We start from the raw sequence: 22,071 nt of genomic DNA, 5'->3' as shown, positions 1-22,071 counted from the left end.
AACTCCTTTTGAAAAATTTGAAGATCTACCAAAATAGCCCTCATTCCACGAGGCCGCCAGAAACTTGGCATAGCTGCCTGTGAGCCAGGGCCTGTGGCCGCCCCCTTTTCTATTACACCTTTGCATTACCTGCCTGATGCCTGTCAGCATTTAGATTAAAGAATTGAAGGTGCTGTAGATGGAAAAAAAGGGATCTTATGGGGCGATCTGATGATAAATTCCTAAATAGGCAGGTCGTGGTGGGTAGTCATGCTCCAGACATAAAAATTTTTAGTAAGAGGTTTATCTTGCCTTAAGCAAGCCCTGTTCATTGTTTCTGTGCATCTGTGTTAACACATCTTTGAAATAAGGGCTAACCACCTTCAAGAGGGCACATGATCTTGTTAACTATCCTATAAACCAGTCCCCACCTTGCTTTCAACCATCAACCTATAATCTTAATTTCAAATGCATAAAAGAAACTGAAACTGCAGTTCTCCCGGGCATTTGAAATCTTTTCTTCCCGGCATCAGTTTGGTTCAAATAAACTCTTATAAAAATTCCCGAAAAGAAGACCTGACGTTCCCTCAGCTAAAACAGAAAGGCCTAAGGGTTGGAGAACATGGCAGTTACAGAATAAAATCATGGAACTGAGAAGCAGATTGTGATGCAGTGACTTGCATTACAGAAGTAGGTTTGGGGCAGCTGGAGAGCTCTGCCTGTACTAGGTCCCGGCAGTCGCCTGGGCTCCCCTAGAAGGCAGTGGTGTCTCTTTCTCTCAGAGGTAGAGCTACGTGGCTTCCTGAAAAAGATGCAGTAGAAGGCATTCTAATGCTGTCAGGCTGAATTCGCTGACCTCTGAGTCCCTCCCAGCTCTAAATTACTTGATGATGTTCAGGTTCAAATGCCTCATAACACGGCCTCACCATGCATCTTGCCATCCTCAAACTCTCTTATGGAAAGTTATAATTCAGCTTGGCCCAAGCTCAACTGTTCAACTTTTCTCCAAGACCCAGTCTTTACAGATCATGTCAAGCCCTTTGCCTCCAGAGTTAGCCTCTGCAGACGAGGTTCTGGGTCTTGCATGTTATCTCAGCTTGTTTTTTTATTCTAGCAAGGTGAATGTATAAGCAAGCATCCCACATAATGAGAGGTTTCAAAAAGTTGTAGCACCTTTCTGTCCTTTGAGAGCTCTAATTTTTTTTCTTGGACTTTCGTTTTAGCCTAAAGATACCCAACAAGCACTTAGTAGAAAAGCATCAGCAGTAAACATGGAGAAATTCAAGAAGTTCGCAGCCCGGAAAAAGTGGAAAGTAAGATTATTTGATATGGAGGGACTTACTAATTCTATTTCTTGTTCATTTCCAACAATTGTATGAGTTTTGATAGTCGCATTGTCTACCATCACCAGCTTGCCTGGGACCAAGGACGCAGGGCAAGACCCTTGCGTGCCACGCTTCTCTGAGGGGGGATGTGCCAGGGTTTTGCTAGCGTAAGAGCTAATTCCTCAAAAAATAATGAACAGCATATTGAGAGTAAAGGGGATGAAGGGCATCCAGTTCTGTAGTCTAATACAGAAGGACAGAAGAGTACTTTCTCTGTCTTGTTGTCTTGTATAAAGCCTGTAGAATTACTCTTGAAGCAAATACAGTTCACCCTCCTCATGGGGTTGCCTGCTGTCAACAGTGAATGCCATCTCAGAGGCTGTCGCTTGCACTGATTTGAGTGTTGTTTCATAAGCTCTTTCCTCCTCTCCCCCTGCCTTTATTTACCCTCCTTTTTTTTTATTTAAAGCAATCCGTTCGCTTGATATCACTGTGCCAAAGATTATCCAGGTCGTTCTTGTCCAGAAGTAACATGAGTGTTGCTAGAAGCGATGATACTCTGGTAAGCAAACTTGTTTGCCTTGGTGAGAGTCTTTCTTAGCACTGTGTACTTCGAATGTCTAGGTTGTTTGATTTGTTTGACAACTCAGAAAACCTGAAGTCATATAAATGTCAGGTGTACCCTTCCTCCTCTCAGGGTAGGGAGTTGGGGTGGCTGATGCCATGTACTCTATTGCTTCTTTCGTCTTTTTTCCCCTTTTTCCTTTGTGTTTCGATTGGCACTATACTTATTCCCGCCCCACTACTTCTAACACTACCACCCACCTCCTTACACACACACAATTTGATAATAAGAAAGTCTGGTCAGTAGAAGAGAGAAGAGCTCATTTTAATTTGTATTTATCAAAATGAGAGCCTTCTATTGCCACTGACCTGGGAGACTCTTGGATTATAATAGTACAAAAGGGGAAGACAATCCTCCCCCTGAAAACACGCACGCGCACACACACACACACACACACACACACACACACACACACACGCGCCAGAAAATCAGGGAAAATGCAATAGGGCTTGCTGGTGCCATTTGTGGTAGACCAGAAGGCTAAATCCACTTGCTCTGTTGACATTACATTAATTGTCCAAAGTCCTTGAGAACAACTCCATAATTTTTTCCCCTTAATCCAGGCTGAAACCTGATCACAGATTAACTCTTCAGATATGACTAGACATATTTGAATTCAATAAGACTTTCCTCTGACAGTCAGACAACGGGGCTTTGTTAACCCTGGAGGCAAAGGGGACTCCAGAAAAGGCAGAAAGGGTGATTCTGTGGGAACCAGGCCGCTCCTGTAACTGAATAGTCAGTGTTTCCTGAGTGGAATCCGGGGATTCCAAGGGCAGGATCACACATCAGCAGACACCAGCTCTTTAATCCTCTCCACCCTGTCCCCTCCCCCTGAAGTTAGTGTTTCCCTGAGGCTTGAGCTCTAGCCTTGTAGAGTAAAAAAAGATAAGAACTGTTAAAAAGAAAAAAGAAATGGGAGAGAAGCAAGTTAGAGGAAGGGAGAAAAAAGAAGACGCTGGTTTGGGGAATTGTGTGAGGGTGGCAGTGGGACCAAAGAAAAGATAAACACTGTTAATCTAGTAATATGATGAGAATGATTAAATTTATACATTAAAGTCATCCTGAATAATCAGTCGGGAGAAATTATATTTATTGCAGGAAAAGTTTAAGATAGAAGAGGGACCAGGGTTGTTCAGTAACTCCAGGTGGGAAGATTTCTTCCCAGATCAGGTTCTCATTCATCTCAGTACCCTGCTAGCCATGAAGTCGTATTATAACAATCTCTTTGCCATCTCTCTCAAGGATGAGGAAGACTCCTTTGTGATGAAAGCCATCATCCATGCCATCAACGACGACAATGTCCCAGGCCTGCAGCACCTCCTGGGCTCATTGTCCAACTATGATGTTAACCAACCCAACAAGGTCTGATATTGTTCTATCAGGAATAGTAGAGGGGTGGTCTCGGTGACTGTGCACTTCCAAGTCCAAGGTGGAGAGACCCCATCTGTCTTCATTCTCCCTTCTAGCTGCAAACTCCGCACTGTGGAAAAACTCTTTTATTTAGAGGGCGAAGGGACTTAGAGATAAAGTCTTTTTGTATTCAGGGCCTTTCTTCATGCAAGGCCATTCCACATACACCAATTACACCTCTAACCATGAAGTTTTAAATCTGCTCATCCTGCAAATGAAAATGTCACTTTTGATTGTGAATCCAAAAGAGCAAGGGTGCTGTGTTCTGGCTGTCTTTCATTGCTGTTATGTAGCAGTCGATATGCGCCTGTTGAGACATAGGGAGGTGTGTGGGGCAGCAATGATAATTTGGGCTTTTTCTTTCCTACCAAACCTGAAAAATAGTATTTTTTTTCCTTGCCTATTCCAGCATGGGACACCTCCGTTACTTATTGCTGCTGGCTGTGGAAATATTCAAATGCTTCAGTTGCTCATTAAAAGAGGCTCAAGAATCGATGTCCAGGATAAGGTTATAATTCTGTTTTATTGCAAATAAATTAATTTTTTAAGTATTCCCAAATGTGTCTAATCCTAGAGGTAACAGAGAATGTAATATGTATGCTCTATTTCAGTTCTCTATAAAAGAAGATGAACTGCTTAAATAGGCTGGTCCAATCTAACATGTTATAAAGAAGGCTCTTTCTCTGGGCTCTGTTTTTGGATCTCAGCCTATATGCCTGCACTACCCCAGATTTTTCTCCTCATTGATCACATTTACTCAGCAGTGTTATTATAAGATGTCACATTTGGGAAAGTTTTCACTGTCTAATTAACCTCACCAGAAATGTATCTGCCTGCTTGTTGATTAACAGCTAATAGTCATTGCAATGGATGTGTCATCAGCTTCCATAGACTTTCAACAGAGCTGTAAGAAGACTAGATGTGGCCCTTGACAATATAGGGAATTCTAGCCACGGGTTCAAATGAAGGTTTTAAGAAAAGAAAAACAACTTTTTATTTTGAAATAATTTGAGATTTACCAAAAAGATCTGCAAAGATAATACACAAAGCTCCCTTATCCCCTTTCCCCAGCTCCCTGGAATGTTAACGTCTTACAAAACCTGGGTCCCTGTACAAAAATGAAAATGAAATGGGGGTGTCATTCCTCATGGAAGGTGCTGCTTTGGAGTGTGCCATCACATAGGAAGGGAAATAGAGTGTGTCTGAGTGACATGTATTCAGATCCATCAGCCCTCTGGAAACGTGACTCCACATTGGTTTTTGCACAGGGCGGATCCAATGCCATTTACTGGGCCTCTCGGCATGGCCACGTGGATACCTTGAAATTTCTCCATGAGAACAAATGCCCTTTGGATGTTAAAGACAAGGTAAGGCCACGTCTTTCTTCTCTTCTTAGCGACAGGGGGAAGTAATAAAAGGCTGCATTTGAACATTGGGCTGCCACACACATCAGGACCCAAAGAGCAAGGATTTAGAACCAAAATCTTCCTACAGAGAATTTAATCTAGAAATTTGCTTCTGCTGGTGGACCAGTCTAATATTAAAATCTACTTTTAGCTGAAATTTGTCAGATAGTTGCCAAATATGCAAGCAGGGAATTACCTTGCATGAGTAACATGAAAACTCACAGTTCTAGTAGGACAACCAGAAAGAGACCCGAGTCCTGATCCTCCCATTGACTCGCCGTGTGCATGTCTCTTTGCCTTACCCTTCATCTTTGAAGTGGCTGACAATGCCAACCTTACCATCACTGGCACTAGAAGGATTCATGAGACAATGCATGTAAAGTAAGGTTTTGGGGGGCAAAGATGTTATAAAAATTATTAACTTGGCAAGATACCTTGCTTTTACATATTCATGTTTCATTCCCCTACACCTAGGATTCCTACCTTCTCCCCCATTATGGATTCTGTTATGCAACCCATCGATCTCTGTTTCTAACACTTGCAGAATAATGTGGCACATTCCGTCACAGCTGCTACATACAGTCGTGTGGACTGTGCCCTGCACCAATCTAAGGATGACAGTCGCATCAAAGACACGTATATTTATTATGGCAGTTTTCTGTCAGGTGGCAATAAGATATTTTGTTTTTCTTTTTTTAATGTATCTTTATTGATTTCAGAGAGAGGAAGGGAGAGGGAGAGAGAGAGAGATAGAAATATCAATGAGAGAGTTGTCACTGATCGGCTGCCTCCTGCACGCCCCCAACTGGGGATCGGGCCTGCAACCCGGGCATGTGCCCTGACCGGGAATCGAATCGCGATCTCCCGCATCCTAGGTCAACGCTCAACTGCTGAGCTGGCAGTATCTTGTTTTTCTTTGTGTGTTTTTGTTGTTTTAATCTTCACCCAAGGATATGTTTTTTATTGATTTGAGAGAGAGAAACATTGATGTGAGAGAGAAACATCAATTGGTTGCCTCCTGTCCACATCTAACCAGGGATTGAACCCACAGCCTGGGTATGTGCCCTGACTCGGAGTCAAACCAGCGGCCTTTTGGTTCATGGGATAATGCTCCACCCAGCTGAGCCACACCAGCCAGGGCATGTTTTGCTTTGTTTTAATCAGTTTATTCTAATGATTTTTGTCAGCTATAAATAAAATGCCTTAAGGAAGTTGCTTCTATTACTAATTCACTGAAAGTTATTGTACGAGCTGAATAGTGATGTTTTAAAGTCTCTGAGAATATAAGAAATAAGATCCTAAACATGGACAATGAAATCAGAAACATGTTAGTAAATAAAACTATACATTTAAATACCTGCTGTGATGAACCTAATATTAAAAAAAAAGTCTTGTGTTTAAAGAAATCACATAGCTAGAAGCATCAGTAGATAAAGAAGTTTGAGAACAGCCACCCCAGACAAGGGAAGGCAGTCTCACCTGAGGCTTTTATGACAAACAGGATGAGCCCGGTGTGTGGGTTTAACACTAGCTGCATGTTGGACACTCCACCCCAGGGTTCCTGACCCAGTCACCAAAGGGGCATCTGCATGGAGGGGTGTGGACACCCCCAGAGGGGAGGTTGTGGAGCCAGGCTTGTGTGTACGGGCCCCCAGCCCTGTGTGTTCTAGTCCCCATAGCCTTCTCCCCAGGGCGCTCTGAATCTTTGTTTCTTTTGCAGTCTGGAGAGACAGCCCTTCACGTGGCAGCTCGATATGGTCACGCCGATGTGGTTCAGTTACTCTGCAACTTCGGCTCCAATCCGAATTTCCAGGACAAGGTGGGTCATGATAACTGATGCCTTTCCTTCTGCTCTCTGCATGGATGTACAGGCAGACAGTGACATGGCCCAGTCCTCGGAGTTTTATCCAACTTTCTGCTTCGATCCAGAGGGCAGGGCTTCCAACAGAAGCACTATCTAACATTCATTTATTTAATCCTCTGGCCAGCCCTATGACGTGGGTTACTCACTGTCATTCTCATTTTACAGAACAGGAAACTGAGGCAGGGAGAGGTTCAGTGTCTTGCCCAAGCTCACACAGCTCATAATGGAGGAGCTGGGGTTTGGGGTTCGAAACCACACAGTCTGGTTCCACAGTCCCTGTCAGTAACCACTACATGACAGGGTGTCCCAAAAAATGTATACACACTTTGAATCATTATGAATTCCAGCGTGTTCAGTCTGAAAAGAAAGAAGCATCAGTTGAGCTATCAGCTGTAAAGTGTGTATACATCTTTGGAAGACACCCTGTATAATGGCCTCTCGTAGACAGACATGTGTCTAATGATGTTGACCGTGGATATATAAGCCCTATAACCCTATGGACCTCACAGCCAGCCTTTTCCTTGACTATTACAGTATGCCTATCTCAGTCGCTTTTATTTGCCTCAGCAATAATGCATTTATGTGACTCATGTTTATGTTATACGCACGACAGAAACGAGGCATCAAGATTGTTAGGAGAATTCTTTTTGAAGAAGTGCTCTCCTACTCTCAGTAATCTCAGATGAAGTAAACGAAGGCACTTTTGTAGAAAAGATGCTAAAATTCCACCTGCACTGGGGCTCTATTGTTCAGAAGAGCTGAGCTGTGGGTTCCCGAAGTCAGTTATTACTCATATGCTGAGAACGCCGAGTTCATCCAGCACAGAAGCATTGAGGAAAGGACGCTAATGTAGAGGCCCGTGTCTGTTATATCAGATACGTGTTTCACTCCAGTAGCCATTAGTTCATTCTCCCTGCTGCCTTGACTTTGCTGCCGAATTCAGCGGGGCTCTCACCGTGCCTGCAGTTCCTCTCGCGCTATTGCAGCCCCTCCTCTATGCACTTGTCTCCTTGGCCAGGAGGAAGAAACCCCTCTGCACTGTGCTGCCTGGCATGGCTACTACTCTGTGGCCAAAGCCCTATGTGAAGCCGGCTGCAACGTGAACATTAAGAACCGAGAAGGAGAGACACCCCTCCTGACAGCCTCCGCCAGGGGCTACCACGACATTGTAGAGTGTCTGGCTGAACACGGCGCCGACCTTAATGCATCTGACAAGGTACTTTGCGGGTGAATGCGTCACACTCACTGAGAAGTGATCTGGAGGTCTGGAGGGACCACAAGACTTCCTCAATTTGTTTACCTAAAATAAACTTGAATGCAGCAAATTGTAATTATCTTTTCTCTTCTCTGTTCCAAAGATTCCGTGAACTTCTCTAGATTTTGTTTAATAATTAATATTCATTTGTATGAATTGGTCAGATGACTCGGGTCTCTTATTTTTACATTTTTAGCTGGAAGCACGTACAGTGATGACCACTGAGCCCAAGACAGTCTTCATTAGGGCTAAAATTGGCATGCACTATTAGTTTGTAGATAAATAAAGAAATAGGTGGTTTATTCATTTCCATCACCTGCTATTTTGTATAAAGACAATAAACCACTCTTATTTGCCTGAATTGCAATTCTAAACCAGGTGTTCTTTATCTAATTAAGCAAATTCAACATAATTTGTTTTTCTTATGAACTTATACTTAAAATGAGACTGTGATCTTGCCATATATATAGTTAGATTTGGATGCTGCAGTTAATTTAATAACCACCATTTGTGGAGTTATTTTCTTGGTATAGAGAAGTGGTTCTGAACTGGGGGCAACCTTGCTTGCTTCCTGGGGACCTTTGGTAATGGCAAGAGACATTTATTGGTTGTTGTGGGTGTTACTACTGGCATCTAGTAGATAAAGACCCATGGTACCCTTATATCCTACACCTCCAGGACAGTACCAAAATGTCAATATGCTGAGATTAAGAAACCCTAGAACAGATAAGGTATAGAAATGTTTCCAGACCCTCTGCCAGCCCCTGAAACAGCACATCTGCTCACCGGGGCTTCTGTAACAGGTAGAAGGAGTCCTCAGGCTGGTCGTTTATGGGACTTAGGGGTTAAGCATGTTTTCTTCGCTTTTCTTATCTATGACAACCCTCGAGCAAATCTCTTCATATCGCTTCCTCAGCTTCTCCTGGTGTAAAGATTGCTGAGTGAATGTTTTTTAAAGTATTTTTCAACTCCTTGATAAAACTGGCCACTGGAATACCAACAATTACTTAAGTCTTGTACATTCAGAGACAAAAAGAAGTGTCCGGTCTTTCCACCCTACTGCGCTGGCCAAGCCTAGATTAACCACGCTGGTGGCTGCAGAGTCTCATTATTAAGGGGACTGTCTGGAGCCTCTCCCCCACCCCCGGGAGGAAAGCTCCTGGTTTCTAATGCTCCTTCAGGCTTTGCAGTAGGGATCCTACTGCCAATTAAACCTCGCCCGGTGGCGGCTGGAAAGGCGAGGCCAGGCCCACGTGCCCAGGGGAAGTGCTCATGGCCCTGGTGTCTGTTGCAGGATGGACACATCGCTCTGCACCTCGCTGTGAGACGATGTCAGATGGAGGTCACCCAGACCCTCATCAGCCAGGGATGCTTCGTCGATTTCCAAGACAGGCACGGCAACACGCCCCTCCACGTGGCCTGCAAAGATGGCAATGTGCCTATTGTAGTGGCCCTCTGTGAAGCCAGCTGCAGCTTGGACATCTCAAACAAGGTGAGGCTGGAGGGAAAGGTCCCTGAAGCCCAGTGTCTGTTGATCTGCTTCTGGATGTGATCCAAGTTCTCTTTGCATCTCTTCATTGTTCAGTCAGTGTTCAGTCAGTATCCCTCCCATGGACCTGTTCTTTCTTATAGGGCTCTCTCCTTTAAGTCATATCTTACATATGACTTTTGAATAATTTTGTAGAGTAACAGAGAATGATTGTATTAATAAGTACTTCCTGCTGCCCAGCTGGCATGGGTCAGAGGTTGAGCATTGACCATGAACCAGGAGATCGAGGTTTGACTCCCATTCGGGGCACATGCTTGGGTTTCGGGCTCGATCCCCAGTAAGGGGGTGCAGGAGGCAGCCAATCAATGACTCTCTCTCATCATTGATGTTTCTGTCTCTCTCTCCCTCTCTCTTCCTCTCTCTGAAATCAATAAAATCATATTTAAAATAATAATAATAAGTACTTCTTGCCTAACCTGGTTTACTACGTATGGGCTTTGAGAGACAGACACCAACCACCTGTAGAGGAGTCAGAGAACATGGTACAAATTGGGGGCATCTTTCTGGAGCTCTGAGTCTTCTGGAAAATACTTAATGAGTTAGATTTGATTGAGAATCCTAGGACCAGATTTCTGTTCTTAGCTTTCTCCCATTAAGAGCTTTATGGTAAAAAATTTATTACACCTTTTTTTGTGCTAAATAAAATTTTTAAGACCTGGAGGATGCTATTATTCAGTGAATAAAAAAGAAATAAAAGTAAATAATTTCATGTTCCTACATTGATTTTCTTTAAATTACTTTTAAAAAATATATATGCTTTTATTTATTTTAGAGAGAGAGAGGAAGGGAGAGGGAAAGACAGAAACATCAATGAGATCAATCGGCTGCCTCTGGGGACCGAGCCCGCAACCCAGGCATGTGCCCTGACCGGGAATTGAAACTGTGACCTCTTGGTACAGGGGTCAACACTCAACCACTGAGCCACTCCAACGGGGCCCTATGTTGATTTTTTAAATCTCATTATATTGACTTCTAGAAGTTAGCTAGCACTTCCCCTATCCCTAAATGCCATCCAGATTTTCATTACCAAATAAAATAGAACAGTTGACTATTCCTGTGATTTTTACCCTGTAACTGTATGAATGGCAAACACTGTTCTGTTAAGATTATATTAAAACAAAGTCCAAGTAAAATTATTTTTGTTAATCGTGGGAAATTTTTATTTTATAAATGGCAGGCTGTGATGCCAGCAAAATTTTATTATGATTTGTTTGAGGTAAAAGAATTAATATCTGAAACAGCCAGAAAATTATACTTCTATCAAAAAAAAAATTATTCTTGTTGTATATTATGTGATTAATTCTAATGGAAATTGAAATTGGTAATCTTCACATTCTAGAAATATAAAAAGGCAATATCCTAGGTCTTAGCCATTAGCTGCTGGTTGCTTTCTTAGTTTATCCCACTCTAATCTTGCCAAGTTCCTTATGTAAGTGGCTTAAGGGGAAAGCCAAATGTAATATTAAGAAGCATCGAGACTTTGGCTTTCCTTCTAGGAGTCTTTAAATGAATAAATGGCAGCTTCAGGGAACATCGTGGCACTCATTTGAATACATTTATGCTTGGCCATTGTATGCCCGGCTGAGGTGAGCAAGCACTGCGTCTCATCTGTTATGCATTAACTCTAAAGGGACTGGGTGTTCGCTTCATGTCCAAATGCAAAATGTGTGCTTGTTAAATATGCTGTATAAAATACCCGGCCACATAATCCTAGACTTTCATGTTTGAAAACAACTGGCTCATTTAATGGGAAAGCTTCGACACTTTAATTATTATTTTTATTGAATTTATTGGGAAACCTTGACATTTTTGATACTGTAAATGGCCATGGTAGTTCATATACACTGACATAAACTTGTATTTTTACTATGTACGGCCCAGCCACGGCACATAGAAGGCATTCAATCAATGATTTTGTCGTTGGGTTGAGCTCAGCCAAAGGAAAACTCATTAGTTTACAATTTCAGCCTCTTGGAATGGGCACCAAAGTTCAGACCATTCTTCTGAGCCCGCCTGGAGCAGCAGCGGCTGCTGATAAGCAACTCTGGATGCTCGGACCTGCAGACAGGCTCCCCAGGGCACCCTCAGTGCTCAGGCTCAGTCTGCAGCATCTTCGTGGGTCTCCCTTCTTCAGGAAGGGTTGACGTCAGCTTCGTTCCTCTGTTCCTTTTTTCGTGGGGACTCTAGAGGAGCTTAAAAGATGTGTAGAAAAGAGAAAGGCATTGTTTCCCCAGAAAGCACAGCTGGCTTTACATGGACTCACCCTAGTAACTGGCTGAATCCTGGACACGGCACAGGGATAGCCCACGCCCTGCAGGCAGACTGTCACTCCTTTCCTGTGATGTGCCTTTTCCTAACCCAGATTCAATTCCCCCAGAGATAAAAATGGCCATTCAGATCCTACCCCCTCCACCAGGATGTGACAGAAACTTGTCACCATCTTTCACACTCATTGCAGTGCGTAGTAGACATTGCTCAGTCTTCACTTGTCTCATACGAAAATTGGGAGTAGCTTTTGAACTTGGCCATGTTAGGGAACACACAAGAGGAAAAATAGACTTTGCAGAGCACACGGCCCTTTTGTGTTGACTCTTATCAGCTAAGATAGAGAATGTGTGTTGTACACAAGCACATGTACACACACATGCATGTACACACACATGCACACATGTACATCAGGAGCATGAGAGAATTTCATGCCCATCAAGTGTTTCTCAGCGCCCCTCTCTGACAGCACTGTGCCAAGCACCTGGGAGGGAGCTGGTGGGTAGCAGAGTGGATGGTTCTTGCCCTCAGGCTGCTTCTCAATGTAATAGCCTCTCACGTGGAAATCACGGCTATGACAGGCGCACAGGCGCTGTGGAAACACTGACATCTGGACATTAAAGAAGCTAGAAAAAGCTCTTCCAGAGGCAATCATTTAAAATGATTGGGACTTTAACAGATGAAGAAGAGGAGAAACTATTGCAGACAGAGGGAAGCATATGTGTGTGTTTGGGGACTGTCTGGACACCCCTGTAGCTGACATGTGGTATAGGTACTTAGGGTATTTGAAAGCTTCCTATCTGCCTTCTGAGTCACCCTAGAAGATAACAGTGGACAAAGCATAAATATGCACACACCTTGCAGCGTTATTTTTAATGGCAAGGAATGGAACCACCTTAAGTGTCCATCCTCAGCAGTCTGGCTAACGAGCTATGACATACCATATAGTGGCTGTTATTCAGGTATCAGAGAATGTAGTAGATTTAGTTAGTGGAAAAGTGTTCACAGTCTATTGTTAGATGAATGAAGCGGGTGACAGAATAGAATCTGGAATATGATTACATCTCAACTTTTCAAATTATTTCTCTCCTTTTATGGATTCATAGATAAAAGCTTGGAAAGAAATGCCCCAGAGTGTTAAGTAGAGCCAGCTCTGAGTAGGGGAGCTTGGGGGAGGGGGAGAGGAGGGAAAGAGGACTTCTATTTTCTACCATTTATCCGTCTCCGTTGTTTGGATATTTTATTTTATTTTTTAAAAATATATCTTTATTGATTTCAGAGAGAGGAAAGGAAAGGGAGAGAGATAGAAACATCAATGATGAGAGAGTCATTGATCGGCTGCCTCCTGTACGACCCCGATTGGGGATCGAGCCCGCAACCCAGGCACGTGCCCTGACCGGGAATCGAACCCCAAGCTCCTGGATCCTAGGTTGAGGCTCAACTGCTGAGCCACGCCCAGCCGGGCTATTTGGATATTTTAAATGAACCTATGTTAACTTCATAGCAAAAAAACCTGTATTTGCAAATAAACAACATAAGACAGAGATGACCAAACTTTCTTGGTTCCCAGCATCTGTAGTGTCTCAGTAATTTTTTCATGGTTCCCCCAGAGCAAAGGAAGTACCTAACAGTTCTGTTTATTAAATAGCTCAGCCAGCATTTCTATCCTAAAAAGTTAGTAGTTGTTGCAATAAATGATTCACATAAATTGAAAGAAAACTAATATTTTTATTTCATTCATACATAACCACAATTATGTACTAATGGGACGTGTGCTTGTTGGGACGTGTGTGCTCCTTAGACCTTGGACTCAGATTGAACTTTAATTTTCCCAAGATACTTGTTTCTTATCACAGTAACCGCCAAACGCCCACTGTGCACACATATGTCATTGAAAGGAAGAGAGTGCAACCTAATGTTGAGACTCTGAACTGCCTGGAGCTAGTAGTTCACCTGGTGTCCAAGCCTGCCGGTTTCATCAAAAAATTAAAAGATTTATCATGCCCTGTGGATTTACTACAGTTCCTCGAGGTGCCTTGGCGCACAGTTTGGGAACCATAGGCATAAAAAAAATGGTGGGCATGACCTCATCAGAGTGTTTTCCATGGCTGCCCTTCCGTCCCTTCTTCCCTTGCTGTGTCTAAGTGTGAAGTGTGGTGCAGATCTTTCCGCCGGCCCTTAAGCCGTGACTCAACCCTCTTTTATGCCAGCACAGCAAGAGGCTTAATTACCTTATGATAAGCCTCCCACGCCTTCATCCTTTGAAGTTTTATTTTGAAGTTACTCTTTTAACTGAAAAGTACTTGAATACATTCTGCTTGGCTTGCTTCCCTCAGGAGATACAAGTTTATGGAGAAGGCAGACCACACCTCCTATTTCTTTCTGGTGGATCCCAGGCCCCTCACACAGTGCTGTCCCGTGCACTACACCCCATAAATGTTATCCCCAGGCACAATCATGAGGACCCCCTTGGGTCTTTTTTGTGTATTCCAGTATGGACGAACACCTCTGCACCTCGCAGCCAACAATGGGATTCTCGACGTGGTCCGCTACCTCTGTCTGACGGGCGCCAACGTGGAGGCCCTGACCTCGGTGAGTGGCCTTCTAGCAGGAGAAAGGGATTGAAAACGTCTGCAGCCTGAGGGGAACGGCATTGCTGGGCAGCTGCGTCCAAAAGCAGACAGGCTGCTGTTCCGCCCCAGCCCCTCCGCTGCAGGGCCTGAGCAGGTGCCCTTACAAACCCAGGCTCACCCCGTCGCTGCTGCGTTCTCTCCTGTCACCAGGCCCACACTGCCTGGAGTGCCTGCCGTTTCCCACCGGCCTTTTTGTTCCCCATGTTACGCAACTGTGCCTTTGCCTGTTTTATTAGCTGTGTGTGTTCTTTCCTAACTGTTCCCACTCCGTGCAGGGCACTGGAGGCGTGTGGCTTTCAGGGAGGGAGGAGGAAGGGACCCTGAGTGTGTGGGCAAAAGTTGACAAGAGCTGCTGTCTCTTGTTTTAAACGTCTGGCTTTGCTATTAGGCCTGCAAGTCATTTTTAAGTGTGATTCCTTCGGTTCCCCTCACTCCCCACTCCTCATTCCAGACCTGGTGCCTCCCTGCAGAAGCAGCCCTTCAACTCACATTTCATGAAATACCAAAGAGGAAAGCACGTCAGCTAATGAGATAAGGTTACTGTTGTTTGCTGCAGTGAGGTACTATCATTTGAGTTGTTTCTGGCCCAGCATGAGCCAGACTCCCCATTGTCTCATGTGGGAGATCCCTGAAACTCACTAGTGCTTTGCTGTCATAGTGTTTTTCTAAGGAGATCCATACGAGTTTTAAAATATGCCAACTAACCTGGAGAGAATCAGGGTGCTGAGGCTGGAAGGAGGGCCTCATTTCTTGGAGTCATAAAGAGGTTGACAAACTTTGGTCCATGGGCCAAATTCAGCCGCTGCCTGATTCTATCAATGAGGTTTTATTGGGACAGAGCCATGCTCATTGTTTTTGTACTGTCTATGGCTGCTTTTACGCTACAAGGGCTGAGGTGAGCAGTTGTCACAGAGGCCCAGTGGCCCACAAAGTTCAAAATATCTACTATCTGGCTCTTTACAGAAGGTGTTTGCTGACCTCTGGTCTAGGATACAGGCATGCCTCAGAGATACTGCAGGTTCAGTTCCAGACCACAGCAATAAAGCAAATATCACAATAAAGCGAGTCACAAATTTTTTGGTTTCCCAGTGCATATAAAATTATGTTTATACTACACTGTAGTCTATTAAGTCTACAAAAGGCATTATGTCTACAAAGACACTGTACATACCTGAATTTAAAAAGCCTTTATTGCTAAAACATGCTAACCATTATCTGAGCTTTCAGAGAGTCGGTAACCTTTTTGCTGGTGGAGGGTCTTGTGTCGATGTTGATGTTTGCTGACTGATCAGGGTGGTGGTTGCTGCAGGATGGGGTGGCTGTGACAATTTCTTAAAATAAGACAACCATGAAGTTTGCTGCATGGATTAACTCTTCCTTTCACAAATGATTTCTCTGTAGCATGTGATAACCATTTGTTAGTATTTTACCCACATTAGAACTTCTGTCAAAATTGGAGTCAGTTCTCTCAAATCCTGCCACTGTTTTATCAACTAAATTTATGTAATATTCTAAGTCCTTTGTTGTCATTTCAACAGTCTTCACAGCATCTTCACCAGGAGTAGATTCCATCTCAAGAAACCAGTTTCTCTGACCATTCATAAGAAATAGTTCCTCACCATGAGATGGCAGCAATTCAGTCACATCTTCAGGCTCCACTTCTAATTCTACTTCTATTACCATTTCTGCCACATCTGCAGTCACTTCCTCCACTGAAGTCTTGAACCCCTCCAAGTCATCCATGAGAGTTGGCATCAACTTCTTCCAAACTCTTGTCGATGTTGATATTTCAACCTCTTCCCATGAATTACAAATATTCCTAGTGGCATCTAGAATGGTGAATCCTTTCCAGAAGGTTTTCAATTTACCTTGCCCAGATCCATCAGAGGAATCACTATGAATGGCAGCTATAACCTTTCAAAATGTATTTCTTAAATAATGAGACTTCAAAGTTAAAATTACTCCTTGATCCATGGGCTGCAGAATGTATGTTGTACTAGCAGGCTTGAAAACAACATTAGTCTCATTGTACATTTTCAGAGCTCTTGGGTGACCAGGTGCATTGTCAATGAGCAGTAATATTTTGAAAGGAATCTTTTTTTTCTGAGCTGAAGGTCTCAACAGTGTGCTTAAAATATTCAGTAAACTGTGTTGTAAACAGATATGCTGTCATCCAAGGTTTGTTGTTCCATTTACAGAGCACAGGCAGATTAGATTTATCATAATTCTTAAGGGCCTTAGCATTTTCAGAATGTTAAATGAGCATTGGCTTCAACTTAAAGTCACCAGCTGCATTAGCCCCTAACAAGAGAGTCAGCCTGTCCTTTGAAGTTTTGAAGCCAGGCATTGGCTTCTCTCTAGGTAGGAAAATCTCAGATGGCATCTTCTTCCAATAGAAGGTTGTTTCATCGACACTGAAAATCTGTTGTTTGGTGTAGCCACCTTCATTAATAATCCTAGCTGGATCTTCTGGGTAGCTTGCTGCAGCTTCTAACACTTGCTGCTTCACCAGGGTTTCGAGCAAGGGGTGGTATGATTCTCGAAACACTGTGCTCCTTTCTGAGGACATCTCCAGTGGAACAGTAATACATACCACGTGTGTCATTCTCAATATTCTAGTAGCCACATCTAAAAAGGGAAAGAGGAAATTAATTTTAGTAATATATTTTATTTAGCACAAGATATGCAAAATGTTATTTCACTCTGTAATCAGTATTTTTAAATTATTGAGATGTTTCACATTTGTTGGTTTGTACTAAGTCTTTAAAATCTGGTGTGTGCTTTACACCCAGAACACATCTTACCTCCACCACATGTCAAGCACTGAGTAGCTACGTGTGGGGACAACACGGTGCAAGAGGTTCAGCTCCTCCCTGCCTGAGCAGGCACTGTTCTTCCCATCCTTCCCCACATCCTTCCCTGCAGCGCCCTCTAGCGTTACTTTCCCTCTCCTGTTCTATTCTCATCCAGGATAACTTGAAGAAGTCCTAAATGTCCTGTCCTCTCTCTTCTTGTCTTCCGCCTCTCCTCCACCTTCCACAGCCTGTCCTCATCTCCTTGTTCCTCTCAGCAGGGTCCCCAGTCACTTCTTGGTAGCTCTCTTCCTCAAAATTTTATTATAAAACAAGTTTTTAAAAAGCATATGAACAAAAAAATAAGCTTGATGATTAAAATGAACACCTTTGTCAGATCAAGAAATAGAACTTTTGCTTGGCCGGCTTGGTTCGGTCATTGATCGTTGACTTATGAACCAAGAGGTCACAGTTCCATTCCCGGTCAGGGCACACGCCGGGTTGCAGGCTCGGTCCCCAGCAGGAGACGTGCAGGAAGCAGCCGATCAGTGACTATCATCATAGATGTTTCTGTCTCTCTTTGCCTCTCCCTTTCTCCCTCTGAAATCAATTTAAAAAAAAGAAGAAGAAATAGAACTTTCAAGGCTACCCCAGGAGCCCCTTGTGGCCTTTCACTGGCTACTTACCCTCTCCCAGCCCCCAGTGCAACCGCACTCTGACTTTGTAGTAATCACTTCCTTGCCTTTCTTTGTAGTCTTTCTCACTCAAGTGCCAGCAGCTCTTTTAAATCCTGTTTCACTAGTTACCACTCCAGGACTTGACACTTTCTTGAGACTCTCCTGCCTTGAATGAGAAAATCCTACTTGGCATAGAAACGGAAATGAATCCATTTAGTATGAAACTGCAGCCCTATGAAAATTTTCTAATTAAAAAGCAAATACCACAGTGTCATGGACCCTTATTTCCTTGTCGACGTAAGAAATGTCCAAACCTGTAAGAATTTTTATGAGTTTATTTGAGCCAAACTTGACGACAATTGCTGGGAAGCAAAATCTCAGTGGATTGAGAAAGTGCCCTGGCGAACAGCAGTTCTGAACCTTTTTTATACATTAGAATCAAAGGAGGAAAGTGTAAGGGGTTACATGAAATCCACTGGTGGTAGGGAGGTGGGAGGTGGGAGAGGGCAAAGCGGGGAAACCTCTGGGACCTGATAACCAGGTAGACGCATACTTCTTTCACATTGGTGGGTACAGGATAGTTAACAGTTAACATAAACAGGATAACAGGGTTCTGTGGTCCTTGCTCTGGTGCAGTGATTGTGCCCTGAGGGGTCTGGAAAAGGGACATTTCTCTGATATTCCAAAGGTATGTTATCATACATGCAAAAAGGCAGTAGACAGGCTCTGTTAAAGATTGATCTTTGTCAGGGAAGATGCCCACCTAGGACAGGACTATCTGCCGCGACTCGCTTGTAGTTAGAAAGTTTAAATTCAGACCATCCTATGTGGTTACTTTAGGTCTCTGGGTTTGTAAGGCCGCATTGCAGGCCTCCCCTGGGCTCGTCAGGTTTAGATGTGGCCCCTTTTTTGCCAACATCCTCCTGTTACTGAAAATCTTTAGATATAATTGTCAGTTAAACTAAGCCTTTTCTTTGAATGCACAGCAGTTACTAGTAACCAGCATGATATCAGTGCCGAGGCTTGCCCGTGGAAGCATTTTAAGATGTGAGCCGACACTAACTGGAATTTGGCGCCTCGTGACAATCTGTATTGTCTGCCTCATTGGAGAACGGGTCACACGGCTCAGTTCACCGAGTAATCTGCCCGCTAAGGAGCTGCCGGGCTTGATTAAAGCCTGGGGGCCTGAGACATCTCTCCCTTGGGCCTCAGGACACCGGTGGGTGACTTCTTCCCACTCCTCCTCTCCCGGGCAGTCAGGGGAGACAGGGACCCCACGGAGAGGGAAACGAGCCAGGGAGCCAGGCCGCGCTGTTCTCCGCCGCCTTTGCCTCTGGCTCCTGGTCTCAGTTCTGCCTCCGAGGAGGGAGCCGGGGTACGGAGCTGTCGCGGAGGGAAGACGCTAACCACCTTTCCCCCGCAGGACGGAAAGACAGCAGAAGATCTCGCCAGGTCGGAACAGCACGAGCACGTAGCAGGTCTCCTTGCAAGACTCCGAAAGGTGAGAAATTCAGTTTATCGGTCTGAAAGTCTGTTTTCATGTGAAAATGTGTCTTTTCCCCCCTGAGAATGAGGCTTTGGACTCACAGGCTGTATGAAGAGGCAGCCGTCCCTTCCCTGTGCTTTGCATATCAGTTTGTGTGTGTGTGTGTATATATATATAATCAGCTACCTGTCTGGTTTCTTTTTCTGTATTTGGACTTGGAGACCACTTAGCCTCTTTACAGTTGCTGTGCATGGTTTCCCTCCTGCCCTCTCTCTGCAGTAGCTGCCCTCCTCCCTCCATAAAGTGGAGGGAAATGAGAAGCTGACCCTTCTTCTTTCCCTCTTAATGTTTTGAGCTTCAAGACGCCATGTACGTACTGGTTTATTTAACACCATTGCTCTGAGGTTTAAGGGAACATGACCAAAATAAGTAAATGCAGGTGTGACTTCCTAGCCCACATTATAGGGATGTGTATTAAGAGATTTCAAAATAGTCATACCCTTTAAGCTAGAAACTGTATGTCTGGGACTCTGTCCTAAGGAAATGAAAGGGACACAGGAAAAAAAGTTTTATGCATAAAGTTCATTGCAGTGTTATTTTTAATACAGTAGTAACAATTGGAACCATCAGATGGCCAACAGTAATGTCCAGCAAATTGTCATATAGCTATAGAATAAAATGGTTTTAGGCCATTAAAATATTTCAAAAGAGGTTTTTAGTAACAGGAGTTTAATGCTTAGGATGTTCCTGGGCTTCAAAGTAGAAGATAAATTATGTGCATGTTCCACCTATGTTTTTCTAAAATGCCTGGAAAGAAAATGTTAACAGTGGTGTTTTGGGATTTTGCTAACATAATTAACATTTTCTTTTTTAAACATTACTGTGGTTTTCCAAATCTCCTATAATAATTTTTTTTAAAAAAAACAAACAAACTTTATAGGAAGGAAAAAATAATTTAGTTGATTTAGGTGCTCATTGAAAAGGTATTGCCCAAAATAAGCTTGGGTATCTCATAGAGTCCTGCCATATAAATTGAAGAAAAGTGCCTTAGGGAGGAGTGAAAACGTCTTAACTTCCTCAGCTACTGAAAGTTGCATTTTCATAGTGGTCCCTGGTTGGCGGGGAGGCAAGGGGACAGATAGATGAGAATGTTTTTTTCCTAGTGCTTGGATTTGACCTTGGGGGTTGGGGGAGAAAATAATTTATTTTCACACCCCTGTGCTTTGGAGTCTGTGAACTGGCCACAGAGCCTGGGCAGGTGACCAGTGAACACTGAGCTCTCCCAGGCTGCTGCAGGATGTCTGTCCTTTGCTCTGGAAATTCCAGAAAGAGATCCAGCTGGAAAAACTTTCCTCGCCTTACTCACTTGTTCTTACAGGAAACTGGACTCAAGCTGGCGAAGCAACGTGCTACCGAGTACAGAGCCCAGCCTCAGACCTGACAGACATGTCTGGGGTTGGTGCTCCTTCAGGGCTCAAGCCTGCTTCAGTGCGTTTCCTCCCAGTCGGGGGCGAGCCTTCTCCGAGCTGGGCTGGCCCGCTCTGTGGCTGCAAGGACCACCTTACTTGGGATAACGCAGGTCCATTCCCCTCGCAGACTGTCCCAGGGAGATCCTCGTGTTTGTTTACCTTAGTCAATCCCTCAAAGGACCCTGGACCTCAGCTTCCTGAGGAGCCAGAAAGGGAGAGTTGGCTGCCAAGCAATTTCTAACCATACTCTAGTGTGGTCAGTGGGTAGGACTTCCTGTCCTTGCAGGATTCGAGGACCCCCAGCATCTCGTGTGACAACTTCCCCCCTCCACTCATTGTGGAAACCACAAAAATGCCTCCACGCATTTTCTGATACACCCTGGGTGGTGCCACCCTCTGAAAACTCACTCCTTGATCCTAAACTCATTGTTGGGGAGAAATCTGTATCTGGCACTGCAAGAGTGTTAGCCTTAAATGGCCATGCCATTCCATTTGGGTTCCAGCCAAATTATCAAAAGAAAAGCTCTCTGTGTTTTCACCTTGAATCAGCTGACACACCTAGAAGTGTATTTTTGAACAGAGTTTGCTAGGGAAGCCCTGGGGCTTTCTGTTCTGAAGTAGAACCAAAGTCATCTTGTTTACCAGTGTGGGGCGGCAGAGGACAGGCCAGGAGAGAGGATATTTCCATGTTTAGACAGCGCAGGAGGCTGACCCATGGGGAGATGAAACCTTCAGCCAGTGCATCTGGGCAGGGTGGGGGCGAGGGTGGCTGAGCCAGGTCTTATGGGAGAAGGAGGAACACAGCTCAGACCCGAGCTGGGTGTGGTCCCCTCTGACCCAGTTCAGCACTAAGTGATTTGTGGGCAGTGGGTACTGGAACCTCTGGTACTATCTGGAAAGGCCCACCATCCACATCTCTTCCCAACTGCATGTTCAGTGCTGCCACATTAGAGGCTTGAAATCAGCCGTGGTGGCAGTGTCCACACCACAGGAATTGCAAATGTTACAAATCAGGGCTGTTTCCCCCCAGCAAGCTGGTTGGCCTCTTTACTGATTTCAGAAGAGGAAGAGAAAGAGAGAGAAACATCAGTGATGAGAGAGTCATTGATCGGCTGCCTCCTGCATGCCCCCTACAGGGATCGAGCCCGAAACCTGGGCATGTGCCCTGACCGGGAATCGAACCACAATCTCCTGGATTCTAGGGCAATGCTTAACCAACCGCCAGGCCATGCCGGCCAGGCTTAGGTACAACCTTTTTACAAAAAGAGCCGCCCAACCCTTCTGCTGTCTGCTGTGCTCGCCCCCACCACTAAACAAAGGCCAGTTCAGGCCT

The 22,071-nt window shown here is 44.3% G+C and overlaps 1 protein-coding gene across 1 annotated transcript in view; it reads left to right on the top strand.

Moving 5' to 3' along the window:
* The window catches only part of DAPK1 (death associated protein kinase 1), a 153,078-nt gene that overhangs the window by 108,274 nt on the left and 22,733 nt on the right, over positions 1 to 22,071 (top strand). The window contains exons 10-19 of the mRNA XM_081151680.1: positions 1,203 to 1,292; positions 1,774 to 1,866; positions 3,175 to 3,294; positions 3,752 to 3,850; positions 4,611 to 4,709; positions 6,469 to 6,567; positions 7,631 to 7,828; positions 9,162 to 9,359; positions 14,175 to 14,273; positions 19,207 to 19,284. Coding sequence (XP_081007806.1) covers positions 1,203 to 1,292; positions 1,774 to 1,866; positions 3,175 to 3,294; positions 3,752 to 3,850; positions 4,611 to 4,709; positions 6,469 to 6,567; positions 7,631 to 7,828; positions 9,162 to 9,359; positions 14,175 to 14,273; positions 19,207 to 19,284 — 1,173 coding nt within the window. The remainder of the gene's footprint in view (positions 1 to 1,202; positions 1,293 to 1,773; positions 1,867 to 3,174; positions 3,295 to 3,751; positions 3,851 to 4,610; positions 4,710 to 6,468; positions 6,568 to 7,630; positions 7,829 to 9,161; positions 9,360 to 14,174; positions 14,274 to 19,206; positions 19,285 to 22,071) is intronic.

This window comes from Miniopterus schreibersii (genome assembly GCF_964146895.1).
Source record: "Miniopterus schreibersii genome assembly, chromosome: 11".
In the NCBI taxonomy this organism is placed as follows: domain Eukaryota; kingdom Metazoa; phylum Chordata; class Mammalia; order Chiroptera; family Miniopteridae; genus Miniopterus; species Miniopterus schreibersii.
The sequence above is the reverse complement of the archived record's forward strand: the minus strand, read 5'-3'. Positions and strand labels throughout refer to the sequence as shown.